The 16,031-nt window shown below is 35.8% G+C and overlaps 1 protein-coding gene across 3 annotated transcripts in view; it reads right to left on the bottom strand.

Annotated features, from left to right (window-relative positions):
- LOC129254262 (collagen alpha-1(I) chain-like) overlaps nt 1–10,649 on the bottom strand; it is a 100,020-nt gene extending 89,371 nt beyond the window's left edge. For all 3 annotated transcript variants that reach the window (XM_064106887.1, XM_064106937.1, XM_064107002.1), the window contains exon 1: nt 10,333–10,649. In XM_064106887.1, coding sequence (XP_063962957.1) covers nt 10,333–10,516 — 184 coding nt within the window. In that variant the 5' untranslated portion in view covers nt 10,517–10,649. The remainder of the gene's footprint in view (nt 1–10,332) is intronic.
- Between the last annotated feature and the right edge of the window lie 5,382 nt (nt 10,650–16,031).

Below are 16,031 nucleotides of genomic sequence, written 5' to 3'. Positions count from 1 at the left end.
TTAGCCCTGGCTGAATAATTTTTTTTTAACAAGAGTGGCAAAATATTAAAAACTACATCATTTCAAGTTTGACATAACAATTGACATTGGACCTGGCATCGCCTTAGGTTAAACATGAAGAGCACAGATGTCCATAACCACTACAGCAAGGAGACTATCAGGCCTATATCTTTTTTTATAAAACGTTGTAATATTACACGTGCAATTAGACCAAAGGGCCTATCTATGCCTGGTCATTATTATCATTGACAGTGAGTGCTGCGCTATGCTTGCTATGTGTGCAAGGTCATTAGGGTATCCCAGCATCTTCATCATGTTTATCTAAGGAGTCATCAAGCTAGGTATTCTATTGATGTTCTTGACAGTGATAGGAGCATCCCTGGTGAAATGAACAACTACTCAAATGCCAACATTCCCCCAAATGATTTAGATTCAAAATAGTTGTATGACAATAAGTTCAAGAACCAATCATCTGGGTTGCCAGATATCCAGAATTCCCTGATCTTCTAACTTCAGATACACATCTACCTTTGCCTTTAGTCATCCTTGGCTTCAACTTGCCTAACATCTAGAAATAAATCTCACCCTTAGCCCTATTTTGACAAATTATGGTTAACTTTGGCAGAGCCAACTTGACCTTATTGTAGTATAGACATGTAGACATACTGCCCCCATCTGCACATACATGTATCTCACCTGACTTTTATTAAATGAACAAGTTTAAAATTATAGGCCCAGCTTGCTCAACCATGATTTTTTTACAGCTCATAAAAATACACTTGTTTATCAACATACTCTTCTGCATAAAGCCATAGACATTTAGTTTTCACCGAGAAATTAGGTATAAAACCCTCACCTGAATCAATTACATGTTGCCATGTCTGACAATCATCAAATCATTAATTCTTATCTGAAAACTAGTTACACCAAAGATCACCAACACATATTTATGAATACATGAAGGACAGTCTATTATCAGTACTTGAAAATAGATCCTACCCAATCCTACATCTTGCTGGATGCTCACTTTGCTCATGTCTCGGCAATTATGCTACACATTTTCTACCAGAACAATTTGGCACATACTTTGCATTCATGTACATAAAGACACTTGGGTGGTCATTTTAATGGATTCTGTTCAAACTCATGTTGAGATGGTTACCATAATTGGCATTTATGTTTAATCTCTCTTTCTCTGTCTGCTTTTTTGTTTTCATGTTTGGAACACGTTCTAGAAAGAGACATGGAAACATTTTCTTTTCTGTTGAAATTTAAACATCAATGAATGTAGAGTCTGTCTTCTTTTGGGGTCTTTTCTATATATCAAGAATGGGGATGTGAAGCAGACACCATTTAATACCATTTCTTCCTGTATTTGTACATACTGATAACATCACACCTTTCACCATAATCAATTTACTCGGGAGAATCTTGATAGAAGGTGCTAAAATGAAAGCTGCTGCAGAAAACTGATAAATGAAAGGGAATCACGTAGAAGATTGAAACAAGATTTACTGCTTTATGAGAACCAGCGCTGTCTTGCTAGATGGGTGATTGGGTCTAAAAGTAGGTACAAAAAACTTCCAGAAGTATCAACAAATATTTCACAGCTATCTTTTCCTTCCCACTTTCTCTGTTTGGTCCAATAATAAACACTGACCTAGTAACCTTTATTACAGGGTGGCCAAGAGTTGTTTTTACACCTAGATGAATGATCATGGAACAAAAAATTGTATGCAGTATGGTTCGACTTTTTTTTAAATGGTCATAAAAAAACAGTAGAATAGTTTGCTGCAAAGCAGTACTCAGAAACATTCTGATTGAATAATGCCCCGGTACCTTTTGAAAATTTTGAAAAAATTTGGCAAAATTTTGGCCGATGTGTGTATTTTCTTCCAACTCTGACTTTTAAGCTCATTTTCATTTAAAAATATGTATGTAAGAAATAATGTAACTATTTTTTTAAAACAATTGAAGGGAAATTGTAAGTTTTAAAAGGGAAACCTACAAGTCTTCATGATTTACAACTATCATTATCTGATTACTTGTAATTTAAACAGGTGAAATAAATAGGCCTACACCATTTCAAAGCTTTTTTAATATTTGATATTTCCTATTTTATACCCCATCCCACAAAATCTGAAGGAAGCATTAGACTTCCTCAGGTGTGAACATTGTGAAAACAAACTTTTGGTAAACTTGGATAAGCTTTTTGACAGGGATTGAGAGTAGTGAACCACATAAGAAATTGAATCAAAATAAACATGTCTGGCCTGGAAGTCTATGGCAGGAAAACAGGACAATGGAAGTGTTTGTTATTGGTCAGGAATATTACCACATTGTTGTCTGGTCCCCATCAAGGAACTCCTTAGTCCTATTAAATCTTTAATGGGTAAGGTTCATGGTGATGATTCATCAAAGAAGTACTTCTACTTCTTCAAAAACAGGAAACTAAAATAATATATAATGTCCCTAGAATGCACATTGCTTCAAAACTAGTTTTCCTCACTTAACACTTTCACCAACTACTGACTGGAGCACTTGGAGAAATCAACAATCTCTGATATTATCTTCTCCCATTAACAAACTGATCATCATGCTCTGTGTATTGCAAACGACTCAACACATTAGGGTTTTTCATCTCAGACAATGCTTTAAAATATTTTGACCTTAGCAGAAATAGTTCATGTTAACATGTTATTTGGCAATATTTTTTTCTTTATCATACAACACTGACTGAAAGTCTAATGATATAAAGGAAGAAAGAACCAAGGAAAAAGAACAAGTATAAATGTCCAATGCCATGAAGCAAATGCTTGCTTCTTGATGTCCTCACATGAAAGCCATGACCCCACAAAGCAGCTGAAACATACAATAAGATTGTGTGTATTTATACATTTTTAAATGCGGTATTGCAGAGCATGTAACTCTCAGCAGATGACCTTCGGTCTTCTTTTCATTTATGCGACTTCTAAATCTTACAGTAGAGGCCGACACTAATAATTCTTCAGTCCATTGTATATTTCCAATCATTGAGGTAGGTTCCTCCTTAAGTCACTCATAATGGAAGTTTATCTTCAATCCTACCAGTTTTAACCTACTCAATTTCACAGTTGACTTGCATATATGACTAATCTAGCATACAAGCTTTGTAGGGAATTTTGTCTCTAAAGATTATGAAGTGCAGCTTAAAATTTGCATGGAATTTGTCAAATGAATTTTCCACTAATAGGCTTTTCCGACAGGTATATTTTCTTTGAATGCCTATAACAGGACTCCCTGCCTGCCTATTATATCTCATAGTATCTCAAGACATGATGTATACAGGGCCCTGACAACACACAGCTCTAAAATTGACATTAATACATTTTTTTCATTATTACTATTTACATTTGAAATGATCAAATTCTGTACAGACAAAAATTGTTGGTTGCTACATTGAATTGATGGTGTTACTACGACATGGTCAAATTTTATGCTAAAATTCATTCATTTGTGTTGATTAAAAATATACAGCCAATTCCTGTATTTTACATGTATAAGCATTTTCTGTGAATATTTCTTTCAGATCAATTTAACAATTATAAACATGGGTGTAACAACGGTGAAACAAATTTGTCATTTTAAATGCTTATCTATCATAATAATGATAATAATAATAATACATATGACTTATAAAGCGCCAAATCCACTCTGTAGAGTATTCAAGCCACATAAAGAAATTAAGAAGTAAAATGAAAGGTTTTAAGAAAAAATTTGAAAGACTTAACAGAGATACAATTTTTGATGTCTTCAAAAAGTCTGTTCCTTAGTATGGGGCACGCATGAGCAAAGGATCTTTCCCCCAAGTTTTTGAAACTTTTGTAACCACAAGCAAACGAGATGTTGAAGAGACCAAGTGGGTATGTAATTGATAAAAGAAAGATTGTATTAAATGGTGGCCCTGAAGGGACATCGCAAATAGACCAAATCGCGAATTACTCACGACGAAATTCACGACGTCGCCAATTTGAATATTGACGACGAAATTCACGACATCGTGAATTTCGTCGTCAATATTCAAATTGGCGACGTCGTGAATAATTCTCGATTTGGTCTATTTGCGATGTCCCTTCAGGGCCACCATAGTATTTGGGAGCAGATCCATGAATGCAATAACAGTTATCCAATTCTTGATAGGGAGCCATTGCAGCGAATTCAGAATTGGGGTTATATGTGAGAATTTGTTTCACAATTTTACAATTTGAGCTGCAGCATTTTGAAGCTGTGATAACTATTTCTAGAATTAGGAAACAAATAGTTTACAAGGTTAACCAACAATGTCATGATATTACCAGGTAATAATGAGAAATCCACCTGTTACCTGAATTACACCAATCAGTAAACAATTCCTGATATCTAATGGGAATAGGAAATAATCAGACTGATAGCAGGGGCATTGGTATTTATGTGGTTTGAAGACTCATCAAACTGTGTTAATATCTTCACAAAGTGGAACAAACTTTTTATTCTACACACTTTTTTATTTCACAAGAAATTGTTTCTGTTTAGCTGACTGCTATCTATTAAATCCACCCCACCCCTTTCTGATAAGGGGAGCATTTCATGAAAGGACTTGTAGGACATTTTATCTGTCACTAGTTTAGTGGAAACTAGTTTGACGCGTAGTGAGAACGGTCGAAGCGGTCTTGGAAGCGATCTTCCAAACCAGTTTGGAAAACCACCTCGCAATGTAGTTTTCAAGATCGCTTTGCCTTGTTAAACTGGTTTTAGCGTAAGGGAGGACACAACCGTTCTTCGGGAAGCGATCTTCGCACATTTTGAGCGCCCTACTGCACACGACAGGTGTAGAATGCCTACGCTGTGGTTTCGAATTTTGCACGAAAAATGTCACCCCACTGAGAGTGTTTCCATAGCAACAAGACCACTTTACATGAAGTGATTTTAAAAACCACTTTCGTGTGATCAATTGGGAACGCTAGCAAAGCGATCTTCCAAACTGGTTTCCTGAATCGGATTCCAGTAAATTAGTTTTAGAAAGCGTAATGAGAACGGTGTCCAAGACCCATTTGAGCGTTCCCATTACATGTTAAACGAGTTTCCACTACACTCGTTTCCACTCAACTAGTTTTAGGACTGTAAATAGAACAGGGTTATTGTGTTTTTTTCACTATTTCTTTTAAAATGAATTTATCCTGTCACATATCTTTGTAATCTCATGTAATTCAAGTTTTCCTCATATCCAAAGTGTATAAATACCATTGACTCTGTTTATGATTTTCAGGATGAGGATGAGGTGTGATTACTTTGGGCGTGTTTATGCTGCCACTTTTCAGGCCAGAATCAGCGTTTCCATACGTGAATAGTCCAAAACACGGTTGCGTCCATGCTTACTTTCATTTAAATGACGTTTCAGAACGCCGATCGTAAACTCATAAAAAGGTACATTTCAAAATGTTGTTTGAACAGAATCAGGGTTTCTGGGGAAGTATAAACAGAACCACGATCGTAAACGTGTTTAAATTACGTAATTTGGTACATGCTTCCGGTGAGGTGGAAAATCCGCGGGCGAATACAGTCACATTGTTCTAAGAGGGACTTACCCCCCCCCCCCCCCGGAATTACCTCTCATTTCCCTGGTTCTAATAATGACCAATGTACATTTGCATGTGTGATTTAAGTACTATAACTATACTGTTCTAATTTGTCATCACGATGAATGTTGAGGGATTCACAATAAACCCGGAACATGAGTTACGATGAGGAGACATCGCTAAGATAGAAGCCCCAGTAGCATAAACAAATAGATGTCTTATTTCCTTATGTATACTTTAATATTCTTTATTTTGTCTTACTATTATCATCACCATGGTAGAAATTCTATGGCTATGTCAAGTAGCTCCATGCAATTACTAAAATATTGGAAATTGTTCTATGTTTAAATAATAGTCGACCAAAACAATACGTGGAAAAAATAAACTTTCAAAAAAGGGCACGCTGAATTCGATCTCACTTTCCTGTTCAAAGAAAATTACAATGCGAATCCAGCTGGAGATAGTGATTTCGCCTCTGAAAATTTAAGCATAAACAGCACTCCCAGCACCACGTTTTGATTGGCATTCTGAAACGACGTTTAAAAACGCTGATTCTGTCTATGCAATGAAAGCATAAACACACCCCTTGAAACATGTCCTGTTTATCAAAATGTTATGTACTCTTTATGACTAGGAATTATACTGACTCCTGATAAACCTGGTACTTTGCCTGTGTGAAAGCAAGTTATTTTCAATAAGGAAAATACTTATAAGTTAGTAGGTACTTTCATAATTACAAGAGCTTTCACAGGAATAGCAAATTACCAGAAATATGAATATGGTATTTTTAGTCCTGAATAAAGTTCTCCTAATTTACAAGTATTCTTGTGATTGAGTGTGTATGATGGCACCAAGAGATATTGAAAGTACTACTCTTTAGGTGGTTTCAAACCGCCTCGATCACAAGAATCCCCGTTAAATTACGAGAACTTTTTTAGGCTGAAAAATACCCATTAATTATTCCTGCATTCACACCGCCCTGAAACATACCCTTCGGGATAAGTTCCTGAAGTTACGAGCATGCGCAGTATGGTCTGATAAGCAGCAAGGCGCGAAATTCAAAATCACTAGCCCAGCAGCAACCCATGCACGGCGCCGCACCCAACGACACGCTGGGCTAAAAGATCCCGTAATTTGCTTTCAGACCGCCAAAATACCCACGACCTTGGAAAAATCCCCGCGAAAGTTCTCGTAATTTCGCCAAGTACCTACTATTTATCCGGTATTTTCTTTCGGGGATATTACGCGTAGTTTGCTTTCACACCGCCAAAATACCTGGTATTTTCTGATCGGGGTAAATTTCCCGATCAGAGAATACCTGGAACTGGCGAACTTCGAGGCGGTCTGAAACCACCTTTTGAAATGTCAGTTTGGAGATGCATCTTTAGAATGTTTAGGGATTACCTTACCAGGAGGAAATCTCTTGAAATCCCATCCGACATATTTTCATATATCTTGAGTATTCCATTGCCTGGGGCTGGTTTCGACATGAATCAAGAACTCTTATCCGGTTTATTTCAAACGATGTTATCGGTGGTACCAGGATGTAAGATGAATTGGTAATGGTAATATATGAATCTATGGTAATATCAAACTGGCCAACTTTTTGGCTAAAATGCCTCCAAACAGCTGAAGTTGTCAGAGTTAGAGTGAAAAAAAAACTAGGGAATCAGACTAGAATACAAAACTCCTACTGTACAATTAATTCTTTTCTTTCAAGGGCAATTTGGGAAACTGACCCCCCCCCCAATAAATGAATAAAAGAGAACACACATCAATCTAAATGAAATTATAAAAATACAAGGAAAGCTGGTTTTGCGAACCCCTTGACCTTCTATTGTCAGGACCTACTGTTGAATTTCCTCTAGAAAGTACAAATTTTGAAGATTACTATTAAAAATATAATTGGAAATCAGAATTACACAAATGGTTAGTGTGTTTTGAAAGTTCCTTATATGTGACAGTGAGATTTTCTCATAGTGTCGTATTAATATCCACTTCCATCATTAGATGGTTTCAGACCGCCTCGAAGTTCGTCAGTTCCAGGTATTCTCTGATCGGGAAATTTACCCCGATCAGAAAATACCAGGTATTTTGGTAATGTGAAAGCAAACTACGCGTAATTTCCCCGAAAGAAAATACCCGCTAAATAGTAGGTACTTGGTGAAATTACGAGGACTTTCGCGGGGATTTTTCCAAGGTCGCAGGTATTTTGGCAATGTGAAAGCAATTTACGGGAACTTTTAGCCCAGCGTGTCGTTGGGCGCGGGCGCCGTGGGTGGCTGCTGGGCTAGTGGTTTTGAATCTCGCGCCTTGCCTGCTTATTAGACCATACTGCGCATGCTCCTAACTTCAGGAATTTATCCCGAAGGGTATGTTTCGGGGCGGTGTGAATGCAGGAATAATTAATGGGTATTTTTTAGCCTAAAAATGTTCTCGTAATTTAACGGGGATTCTTGTGATCGAGGCGGTTTGAAACCGCCTATTGTAAAAGGAAGTGGTAAAACTCAACTAAATTTCAGGAAGATTTCTACCAACACCGTCACGGCTCATCTGACCATTCAGTGACAACATCTTTATCTTCCGTAAGCTCCCTTTACTAATTCAAACTAGAGAGAGTATCTTGAAGTATCTCCATTTGCAGCAAAACGCAGATATTTGCCATACATGAGAGACCAAGAATCTGCACAGATCACTTCCAAGTCTAAACAACTGATAAATCTCTCTTATGATCTACAGATGATAACCATCAAGGGTCTGATAAAAATGATTGTGACTGAGTCTGACCCTAGAAATGACCTATGACCTGAGGTAAGGACAAGCACTAAAGGAGAAATAATCTGATTTATTATCAAGCTGAGGAAATGGCTGGAGGGATGGGGCTTACCTTCCAGATTTGTTACATTTTTCTGTTCAATGAAAAAAGAAAAAAACACTAATAAACCTTACACTAAATCTTGCTGAATATGTCATCTCCTACACTACACATTATTTAAATTTACAATTTCGAGAAAAATAATACACCTTCATTATCTTTCAAATACTTCCTCCTTGCTTTTGGTTACTGAGTGATATGAAAATCTCAATACCAACTGGGGCCCGTTGCAGAAAGAGTTGCAATCAATTGCAACTCTAAAAATCATGCACAACTTGATTTTCAACCAATCAGCAGCGCGCATTTGGGACTTGCGATTGATTTTTTGACTTGCGTTTAAACGTAACTCTTTCTGCAACGGACCCCTGATCTAGATCCTTAATGGTTTATTCCTTTTGTCAGATCTCCCTTACTCAGAATTCAAGTGTTTCTTTTAAACTTAAATATGAAATGTACTTCTCTTTCAATCATTATCTACTCACAAATTATTTCTTCATGTGATCACACACACAAAAAATCACTAATATTCCAGTAAAACAGTGCCAGAGGGGGAGGACATGACCACCCCCCCCCCCCCCCCATGTGCATGCAACAATGATTAATAAATTAGAGCCTTTGTGGCAACATGTTTCTTTGTTGGCCTTTATAGATTTTATAGGACTTTATTATCATTTGATTTTAGTATTAAAGACTGTAGACCTACATGTACAATGCACACATCCTTTACAAATTAAAGCTAGCCTATTTAATAAAATTTGTTTCTCAGTGTTCTCCATACATGTTCTCATGATTTGCCAATAGAACCTTTGATGTGGTTCCTCCTATTTCTTATAGACCACTCTCACAACAAAACCCTTTCATTATACTACATGAACTGAGTGGAGAAAAATACACAAAATACTCAATAAGAATATAAAGTCCCTACATGTACGTATATAGTAGGCCTATGTATGAGAGATATTTTCAAGTGCTGCTTTGGAAATATGTGAATAGGCATAAATATTTCATAACCTCAGCTTAATCTGCAGTAGAGTAATTATAATGTAAGGGATGAACTAATACATGCCCTGATGTTTCTTCAAATTTCCATACAATTCCTATCTTTCTCTCTGACAAAAGATACAAGTTATCTTAAATTACCTCAATGAACATGGCAAACCTGTAACAATGCAATTTTTGAATGAATATTTTGCATAACAAGACATATAACAATTTTTTAGGATGATGCAAACTACATGAAAAAAACCAACAACAGAGAAACAGAATTAATAAGAAAAATCTAAACAATCATGCAATATTTCTGGAGCTTTATCATTAGTTACTAGTTAGAAAGGGGAAACATTAAATTAGTTGGGTCACAAGGCTTTGCTGTATGAAACAGATTAGTTTGGCTCTGTAACAGCAGAGCTGATGGTGTGTTAGGGTTATGTTGTCTGACTTGTTAAACTACAAAACAATAATATATGAAATCAACCTTTCATCAGAAGATAAACGTTCATAAATACCATGCATTTATGATAATCATATTCACTTGAGAATTCTAAAACAAATGGATTGTAAACCATTACAATTTGAACAAACAGTGGACAAAATTTAAGAAACAAATGGTTTTAGATTAAAAAAAAGGATGCTGTATGACACAAAAACTCCAGAGCTGAGATGAAATATTAAAACCTGTTAGGACAGAAATGTACAAGGTGTTAATGAATGAAAACTTGGATGAAAAATGAAGTTAAATCTGAAGATACTGGAACAAAGATCATGCTGAAATGAGGCTAGATGAAAACAAAAGACGATGCAATCTGGTTTTCATAGACAACAAGGCATGCTGGGATAGGTGGTATCCGTGCAAGAAGGACTTACTGGATGGGTCACTGGGATTTTTAGTGTAGACCACCAAGTATAGCGACACGTTGCTGGATCCAAACTCGTTGGCAGCCCTGAGTGAGAGGACGTAGTCTGTTCCAGGTCTGAGATCAGACAAGGTATACTGCATTATGTCCGAATTTATGATCATGGTCTCAGAAGCTCTCCCCTCTCCGTACATGAGGAGATAATGGGAGATAGGGGTGGAGCCATTAGCAGGAGGATCCCAACGGAGGGATATTTGGGTGGAGTAGGGTGTGGCAGAGAAGCCAACAGGTGCTTCAGGGACTTCCCCAAACAACTTGCCTTCATCCAAGACTATGCAGGGAGAAAGAGTAAAGGTAGAGAGGATCAAGGGAAATAAAGATTAGAAAATATGAAACAAGCTAATGTTAGACCATCATAGTTTGACACAAACACACTTTACAACTAGTATAGTGCAGTTATAATCATGGCAGATGAAAGGAAGTACACACAAAGAAATTAGTTATATAGAATATAGACCATTCTTCACTTGGGGTACTACACCAATGAAATTCGTCAGTATAATGGTTATTACAAGAAATGTCATATATAACAAAATAAAGCAACAAGAAAACAGATATATTGCTCTATTCATATCTGCTCTAACATATTCAAATGTCTTCATATGACGTATGAATTCAGGAGTATTGAATTTTCCTTCTAATATCTTGTAATGGTTTTCCTATACTCAATATACTACTCAGGCAAAAAAAAAAGTTTTCATTTTTGAGGGCTACTTTCCACAGCCTACTGCCTAAATCTGCATCAATGGATAAACTTTAAAATGACAATGAATGGGGATTTCTCAGAGCTCCCTTATTTTAATTCCCAGGGCTCTTTTCAGCATTTCAAGGGCAAAATCACCCCATTCCCCCTCCCCCTGTACCAATTTACAATACAGCTTCATTATATGAGGGAAGTAAACAATAAATGATTATTTAGTTTTGAAATCATGTACAATATAAACAAAAAAGGAAAGTCAACATTTATGTAATTTCACATTAGCATAAGCAAGATAAAGGTATCAATCTTTGATTACACTGTTTACAGTGAATGAATTAACATGCACATTTTTTTGCAAAAGTTAAACATTTTGACAAAAATCACAGAGGTATGTAACAACTTGTAACATACTTCAAATTCTTTCAAGTTACTAAATTATCATCAAACAATTGCTTTAACTTTCAAAGAGATGAGAGTAGAATATGCACATCAGTGCATGCCATTAAAGAGATGCTCAAACCCCAAAATAATATGATTTGAATAAATACTGCAAAGTGAAATAGAAAAACACTGAAATTTTATCAAAATCAGATAAAAAAAATAATATAGCATACTTGATCATATAGTATATTTTTGTGAAACTGTTAAATGCATGTCATCATCAACAACATAAGCAAGCTGACTTCTCGCTTTTTCTTTCATATATAATGAGAAATAACAATCAAATTTCAATTTCCAAGAATGTAAAACTAAAATTGACTACTGGTTTAAAATGATCACTGCTCTAAATTATTTTATTATGAGAGAGATATGTTTATAAACACAATGTTATAACTGAGATTCCATATAATCATGGTGCTAGAGTCAGGATGAAAAGCTATTTTTTTTAATTGAGACATTTCAATTATTGCATAGTCACCATGTATGCAACTGTTTCACTATGGAGCTACTAGCGGAAGCTCCATGGTTTCACTAATAATAATGCAAACTCTATAACCAATCACTTTGTTATTTCTATCCGATTTATTTAAAGTTCAGTATTCTCTTGTTCAATTTTACTCAAATTATTCAAGTCATCTTCAGCCTGTAGTCAATCTTAAATCTACATCTGCTTTGATTGGTCATATTGGACATCATAGTGATTAGTCATCCATCCATCTACAGATATCATTGACCAGCAGGAGGGTCATGACTCAAAATGATTATGCAACAAGTAAAATTATATGGTTATATAACATATTAAAGGATTTTAAATCTTAGCTGGACATTTGTGTGATTTGCTCAATATGGGCCCCTCATGATGACTGATATAACTTAATACATGTTCACTGACCTATTCTGAAGGTGACAGATGAGCCAAGAAATTATGTTATTCAGAGTAGAAGGTATGTGATAATACTGAGTTTCTAATTAGCTTGATCAAGAACATATAGATAGCCCTATACACTGTATGCTCCAATGTACTGACTTGATATAAACAAAAACTTAATGAATTTATCTGTACAGCCTGATAATCACATCTTTTCTTAGATGTTCTGATATCAAAATAAGATTAAAGGGTCAGATAGCATGTTTCTAATACCTTGGTCACATTTGCTCTACGGCGGCCGTACGGCGAGTCGAAAACAGCCGTTTTAATCACTTTTATTCAAACCACCTATGTATAGCTGGTACAAAAAATGTAAAAACGGCTGTTTTCGACTCACCGTACAGCCGCCGTAGAGTAAATGTGCCCGAGGTATAAATGTCTTTGAGATACATAGTTCTGATCTCAGTGGAGATTCATTGTATCCGATGTATTGTGTGTGAAGTTAAAACGGATGAGAGGAAATGATAACTGGACAATAAAGACTTGTCTGTTTGATCTATGTCAATGGATTGGCCTGATTTGAAGAGCTTTGTAAACAGGGTGACACAATCACTGGTACTTCTATTTCAAGTGCTGTTCAATTCTTCAAGACATCTCCAATGCATTATATCATAAAGAAAGGACTTTGCTCTGAGGGATAGTGTTCTTATTCTGTAAGGTGGTATCTTAGCAAATAGTCACTAAATTGAAGAATGTTGGCTAAAGAAAATATTTCTCATGTATGACTGGAAGCAATTGAGATCAGAAACCAAACAGAAGTTCTAGCTTGCATACAATCCCTGTTGACTTATATGCTTTTCACACTGTACTTTTTTTCCAAATTGGTGGGGCTAAGGGGGGGGGCCTTAGCCCCACCAATTTCCCGGGATTAAGCTTAGCCCACTTCGTTTTCACACTACGTTTTAGCAAAGTGGGCTTGCACGGTAAATAGTACGGTACTATCTGGCCCTGCAAAAAAGCAGGGTTAGCTGGCTTATTGTGGTACTAGCACCACAATTGCGGTGTTAAGAGATGCAGTGTGAAACGAAACTGGGCCAAGGAAAAGTGGGGCTAAGCAATAGCCAATCACAGAAGTCGAAATTGCATGTTATTCACGCTCTGTATGGTAAAGTCATCAATATTCATGAGCTGTGGGATAGTCCGGGGTTAAGGCGTTAACCCCGGCTAAGCAGATAGTATGGGGTTAAGAAAGACAGTGTGAATCCAAAAAAAGAAAGTATGGGGTTAAGGATAGTCCGGGGTTAAGGATAGTATGGGGTTAAGGATAGTATGGGGTTAAGGAAATGCAATGTGAAAAGCATAATGGAGGATCTAGCCTGACTATTGATGAAATTTACTATGTGTTTTGGTTCAATAAATACACATGGTTGAAAAAACGGGCATTCTCCAATCAATCATTAATCAATGATTCCTCATCATTATCCCAAATAAATGTGATTTTCCCCACAGTATTACACTGCGTAAGGAAAAATAAACTTCTATATAAGTACTTCATACATTCAATGACTGAAAACCAATGAGCACAATAAGGTAACACTATGCCTAAGATTTATTAATTTGGGAGTTATATATAGAAGGAAGAAACAAAGTATTTCCAAAAAATTATGAGCCTCCAAGAATTTAAGATAAGGTAGTTATGGGTTTATTACATTTTGTTTATTTCAACAAAACTTAATATGTGTATAAAAGAATCGAAAAACCAAGTAGCACAGTGTGTGTTATGCAAAAATCCTAATTTGTAAATGTAATTTTCAAGACCATTTGCTTTAGGACCAAAATTACACATAAAGATCTTAAATTTTGATAAACTTTAGAAAAGCTTGTACTTGGTGTACAAAAGATATTTCTTCTTTTTTTTTAAACATGATTTTACAAAAGTTTTATCATCTGTATGTTCAAATTATTGTGTACAATAATCCCAGTAAAACTCTGACCTACATCTTCTCCCCAAAAGTTAAAATACACCCATATCCCAAAGACCAAAAGTAATTCATGTCATCTGGCTTTTATTGGGAGTGAATTTGACCTGAAGGAAATGAAAATTGTCCAATTTTTATTCCTTAACAAAATCAAAACAAATTGAAAAAGACGAAGTTTACAAGTTACATTTCCTTGACTCCTTCTCCCCAGTCTCGGTTTTTTTTTCTTGGTAAGTAGACCCTCGGGCAATAACATGGCTGTGACCGAAACAAAGACGGTTTTAAAGGAAATACATAATAGAAAAAAAAATTCACTGATTAATAATAGGAAAGACTGGGAAATGAAATATGTAGATCTGAACAACTTGAAGGATAAACTTTGAAAATGGTATTCAATCTAATTATATTCAGCTTACTTTTTTTCCAAATTAAGCTCATTTGAGAATTAAAATTTTAGAAAGGTTTTTGATTGTCCAATTAAATGTTTTCTAGATCTTAAGACATTTTCACAATAATAAATTTAAAAAGTTTGTCTTTTATCAAAGTTGACATTCTTTGTAATCCACATAGGCCCTATTCGAAATGAGCAAAGTTGAAATTATATTCTTCAGAAGTGTCTTTGCATCACACTAATATCCTACCTGAATAATTTATCATTAGTGTATCTGTGTGTGCATTTTCTTGGCAAATTTCTTTAAAGTACTGTATTAGATGTCTATAGTGATATGCGATCATCAACAGGTTAAAGCATATCATACCAAATGTTCATTTACATTCTAGATCCCGTCAAATCAATACCTGTCCTATTTCTCACGCATCCTTTAATCTATCCATCTCTACTCTTTCCCCATCCCTTCTTCCCACCTTCTCTTCCAAACACTGCTGGTATCTGTTGTCCATAGTGACCGATCTCTAAGCAATCCAGACACCATATAAATTGATGAGGGAGGGTTGAAGAGATTGCTTGGCGGCCAGATGTCATGGCTGATTTGAGCCAATCAATAGATAACCTCCATACCAAGTGGACATAGAAAGCAGGTCTGAGGAAGGAACATCTGTTGTCTGTACCCCCTACTGAACTCCTTTAAACTTGCCACATGAAAGGAAGAAGTCTGTGACTATCTACATCCCTGCAAGGTCTAGGCCTACACATATTATCTGTCTGTATGATAGATAGTAGACATGTCTGTAATCAGGAATGTCACACAGTTCAAGTATGGCAAGCTCAAGCATTAATATGCAATAATAACAATTGTCACAGCTGTAGCAAGGAAATGTTGGTTTAAAGTTTGTACATCAATGGTTGAAAATAGTTTTGAATATTTTGAATTTTGACTGAAAGGGGGCAATTTTCATGGTTTCTTTTGAACTTAGAGACACTACTTGAAATGCACATTGTGTTAATTTAATATTTATTATAACTTGAAAAATTTTTTTTTCAGGTATTCATATAGCTCCCCTACATGTATTTAGAGGGGAGGGGGAGGTGGTCTTTGAAGGTTAAGTCCACTTCAACAACGCATTATTCTGAAGAAAAAAATGATTCCAATTAGACAAGGATAAAATAAAAAAGATAAAAAGATTATTGCATTTCAAAATGTTGCTTAATTTCACAAAACCATTATTTAACAAAATAAGCAACATGCAATAAAGGAGGCAAA

Source organism: Lytechinus pictus, chromosome 1 (assembly GCF_037042905.1).
Source record: "Lytechinus pictus isolate F3 Inbred chromosome 1, Lp3.0, whole genome shotgun sequence".
NCBI classification, from domain to species: Eukaryota; Metazoa; Echinodermata; class Echinoidea; order Temnopleuroida; family Toxopneustidae; genus Lytechinus; species Lytechinus pictus.
The sequence above is the reverse complement of the archived record's forward strand: the minus strand, read 5'-3'. Positions and strand labels throughout refer to the sequence as shown.